The sequence below is a fragment of the Leucopleurus acutus genome, assembly GCF_964270905.1.
Source record: "Leucopleurus acutus genome assembly, chromosome: X".
NCBI lineage: Eukaryota > Metazoa > Chordata > Mammalia > Artiodactyla > Delphinidae > Leucopleurus > Leucopleurus acutus.
This window is the reverse complement of record NC_139148.1, coordinates 18863358-18868025: the sequence shown is the minus strand read 5'-3', so window position 1 is coordinate 18868025 and position 4668 is coordinate 18863358. Positions and strand designations below refer to the sequence as shown.

General features: G+C 38.9%; 1 protein-coding gene across 1 annotated transcript; it reads right to left on the bottom strand.

Annotated features, from left to right (window-relative positions):
- Positions 1–1697: 1697 nt before the first annotated feature.
- On the bottom strand, positions 1698–3565 carry DDX53 (DEAD-box helicase 53; the record flags this gene model as incomplete). The annotated part of the gene is given in 6 exon segments (XM_082864425.1): positions 1698–1759; positions 1762–1978; positions 1982–2191; positions 2195–2836; positions 2840–3106; positions 3110–3565. Coding segments are annotated over 6 exon segments (1854 nt in total).
- Positions 3566–4668: the final 1103 nt, after the last annotated feature.

Below are 4668 nucleotides of genomic sequence, written 5' to 3'. Positions count from 1 at the left end.
TGGCACATACTTCTCTATTTCACTAAATCTGAACATGTGGGCAGTCTCAAGACAAGCATATTGCCTTGCACATAGTAACTTGTATTGATGTAAAAAGAATGGAAATATTGGAATCCGGCACATCAGGGTTAAAATAGCACATAATTCCTCTTTAACCAGATTTACTAACCTTAGGCAAGTTAGTTCCTCTGACATTGTTTTCATCTTCTGCAAAATAGGGGTAAGATTACCGTCTAAGTGGGTTTTAAATAAACATTATCAATTACAAAACAAAGCACCTGGTATATATCCGACACTCAAAAATGTTAACCATTGATCTTAATTTTATCAAGAGATATCGAGGTCTTTATAACAAGTCTTTAAAGTCAGACTCTAAACCTTAACCACCTATACCTAGAATGTTTACCTCTTTATTTCACTTAATTTCAGAATTTTTGTTGCAGTTACAGCTAAGGCATGCTGGGAATAAAGATTGCTGGATGATTTTTTTTTTTTTTGATTTTGATTTTTTTTTTTTTTTGCCAGAAGTTTTAAGGCTTGACTAATTATAATGTTCTCATAAACACTGAATTATAAAATTCAGCGTCATTGTGAGGATATTTTCTTGCAATGTGAGAAGATGCATACTGCTTCTAAATGAAAGGTAAGAGAGACAATTATAGGTTTAGGAATTGTACTAAACGGTTCCTATGCCAAAAATGTCGTTTGGTTTTTAATGTTTTTCCCAGTACAGAAGAGAGATTTTTCTTTCACATTAATTTTTCTTCTGATGTGTATATGTGGTTTTGACCTTTTCGAGACAAATTGAAAAATAAGATGAAAAGAAAGTAAAGACAACCTGTGAGTCACATTTCAAAAATCAATAGGAGTGCAGAATGCACTATTCTGGTCATTAAAAGGGGTTTCTTTGTTCAGTTTGTTACACCAAGATGTGATTTTCCCCTAGATTAGAAAATAAAGTGTAAATATAAGGCTGGGATACACAGTTTGGTTATAATATCATAGAAGTTAGTGGTGAAGGAGACCCCCAAATTATTTCATATAACCACCCCAATGTATTAGTGTAAAAAAGTGTGGCCTACAGAAGGCAAGCGACCTCCCCAGAATTTTTAGCCAGTGGTTAGTGAGAATTCATTTGAGGATCTGATTCCCAGTGAGTCAGACAGTCTGCTCTATTAGTCACATCTATTGGAAAAAAGAGAATTATGGAATCTTCTAAAAGATTGAGAATTTATTTTCTAATGAATATTAAAAATTAGGGAATGATAGTGGAAATATTTTTAGGAATCGTGTCACCAGCCACTGGGGGAAATAAAATATTTTGACTGGGATAAGCTTGATGAAAACTATGTTTCAATCCAGTACAACTATTTTAAAGCAAGAAAAGTACCATTGTTGTCTTCTACCAAGTCTTTTAGAGAAGACACAGCTGGACATGGCAGGCTCTAAAAGAAAGTAGACTTTAACAAGCACAAAACACTCTCATTTTCAAAACACTTTTGATTTTATTAAGGAACATGCATTGAAAGCTTGGTGGTATTAGTTAAGAATTTGGCTAAATGTTTTCTAACTGCCAGTAGGTTTCCAGTACTTCCTTGTGTAACATGAATACTGCATAACTTGAACATATCTTGAATCTTCTAGCAGCCTGGTACAACTTTTCAATGTAGACATCAGTAAAACTTTCTGGATTTTTCTTAAGAATTTCTTGATTTATTTTTTGGGTCCCTTTGTTGTCTAGGTAATTTGTATCGCTCAGCATCGATACAAGATCTTCTGGGACTCTCTGATTTGCTCTTTGCAGAACTTTAATCAATTTACCGGCAATCTTCCAATCACCTTGAGTCATAAGGGTAACTGTAACTGATATGCCCATCTCTCCTGCTCTTCCAGTACACCCTACCCTGTGTACATATTCTTCAGTATTCCATGGAGAATTGTAATTATATATGTGTGTGACATCACTAATATCAAGGCCTTAGGATGCTAAATCAGTAGCAATCAGTATTTTCACTTTTCCACTCTTCAAGTCCTCTAATGCTGGCTCATGGTCACTCTGTTCTCTGTCACTGTGCAGGGATTGTACAGTTATGCCTTGGTTACTTAAATCGCTTGATAAGTCATCAGCAACAAGTTTTCTGCTGACAGATACGATGACTTTGTCTTTGGGTGACAAGCTCTGTAGGAATTCTCAGATAAGAGATCGTTTTTCTTCTTCTGTGGTAACAATTATATTTTGCTTCACTGTGTTTACATTAACTAGATCCAGAGTACCAGTATAAAGAATCATAGGCTCTTTCAAATAAGATTGTGCAAGTCGACAAATGGTATCTGGCCAAGTTGCCCTTGTCATAACAGTCTGCCGGTCTGGGTGCACAGCTAATAAAATCTTCATTATTTGGTGTTCAGACTCCAGATCCAGCATTTTTTCTGCCTCATCTAAGACTAAGTAGGTTATGCTTCTTAGGTTGACAAAGTTATTCATTTGCAGATCACTGAGTCTTCCAGGAGTTGCAATGATGATGCCTACGCCTTTAGTAACATCTTGTATTTGTCCTTTTCTGTTTCCACCGCCATATATACAAACACTTTTAAGACCTTTGTATGAATACTTAGAACATTCAGCTTCCACCTGAAGAGCTAATTCTCTAGTGGGTGTAAGGACTAGCATGCTGGGTCCATTCCTTTGTTCTCTAGGTATTGGTGGAGAATGGAGATGAATAAACCCATGCGTTAAATAGGACAGTGTTTTGCCCGTTCCAGTTTGGGCAATTCCTATAAGATCTATTCCTTGTAGAATAATAGGCCATGCCTGTGACTGAATTGGCATTGGGTTTCAAAAACCAGCTTTTTCAGTGCTTTTCATAAGTTCAGGATAATGTTGGAAAGCATCTTCAAATTTGCAAATCGGCTTGGGGATGGGACGATTTTCACCATCTTTCAAGTCATCACACATTATGTTGAAATTTTCCTTTCTCCAAGTGTCTACTTGCACTTGAGACAATGACCTTGTTGCTTTGGATTCTATGTAAAAGTTTTTCTTAATTGGTGATAAATCTGCCCATTTTCTTTTTTCCCACTGTACAACTTCGGCCTTTACTTGATCCTAGTCTATCAGTGGCTGAGCTCCTCTAGCAGTGTTATCTCTGCTTGAGCCTCTTCCAACAGAGGGTTGGGATGTGGCATTATCAACACTGGATTCTGAACTGTAGTGTCTTTCTTGTTTCTTAACAAGAGTTTCTGTAGCTGCTTTGGCCTTGGCTTTCATGTCTTTGCTGCCAAAAATGTTTACCTCTGCTTCAGAATCACCTTTTATGATCTGTATTTTGGTGCGTGTCATATCCTGAATGTCTTTTATTTTTGATCCACCATGACCAATCACCGCACCAACCATACTGTTCCTTGTTTGAAAGCAGAGCGGTTGTTCTTGGGAGCCGAAAGCCCTAGGCTCCAGGTGGCTGGAGGTGCTGCTGCAGCCCCTGCCTCTGCCACCCATCCCATCCTGGCTGGCCCTGAGAGCTCTCCAATTCGGCTCCGCCCTCTTCCGCTCTGGGGCCCACGCCATTTCAGGATAATGGTAAAGTTGGTGCTGGTCTCTCGCCTACCTAGGGTTGGGAAAAGATGTGGCCTCGAACCTCTTTCTCATCAGGTCAGGCTGGTAACTACCCGGCAGGCCGCCACCGGTAGGTAGCTAGCTATGCAGCAGTCACCTAAGGAATTAGTCTATGATGTAGTGTCAGGGAGGGACTTTGGCTGGGCTGACCAGTCACAGGGCCGGGACTACTGTGAGGTGAGCAGGCACCTCTGACACAAAAGTTAAAGTGACACATACTCTCAGGGGCTGACCCTACGGGCACTTAAAGGATCTGGAGAGTGTTTGCCCAACTTTTGTGTCCTGGTGCCTCAGTGGCTGGCCTCATGCTGGTTTTGGCTCAGTGTGGGAGCCAACCTGAAGCACACCTTGAACTGAACCACATAGTCTTTTTTTTTTTAATATGCCAGTTATTTCCATAGGGGGAAAAAATAGTCAATTTTTAAAGATCAACTTACTTGTTTATATATTTGTATGTTTATTTATTTCGGTGAATTTCTTTTTGAGTAACAACTATACTGGGTCTGGATAAAATCATCAATTCCCTGTCCTCTTAAATTATACCATCAGAAATCTCTTAGGTGCATGCTTAGGGATGGCATTTTTGCCTCTGATTCTTCAGCTAAACTCCAACATTTGTTCAGGCGGTTTCTGGTTATTATTTCAGGGATGCTGGTTAGAAGAGAGGTAGAGTGGGGTCGACGTTAACTCTGGAGGTGTTTTCAACAATTTGCCACTTTTCTCAGTGCCTCCTAAATTTTCTCCCTTCCCTGTGGTTTCATAGATTCAGACATCCTAGCACTGGAAGGCTATGTAAAAGTAATTTGTTAGGTGCAGTGTAGAAGACACCCTGGCAGCAATCTGGGCAGGTGGACATCCAGCTTCTATTTGTATGGTTCCAGAGGTTGATTTTTTTGTTTTTTTCTTTGTTTAAAGTACACTAAATATTTATCCTTATATGTTCATCCTGTTAAGTTTGGTCAATTGATGCAGCATATTAAATATAATTTTAATGCTGATTCTCTCATCCATTATATTACCCTCTAGTTTCAAGTCTTCTGCCAATTAAATGTTCA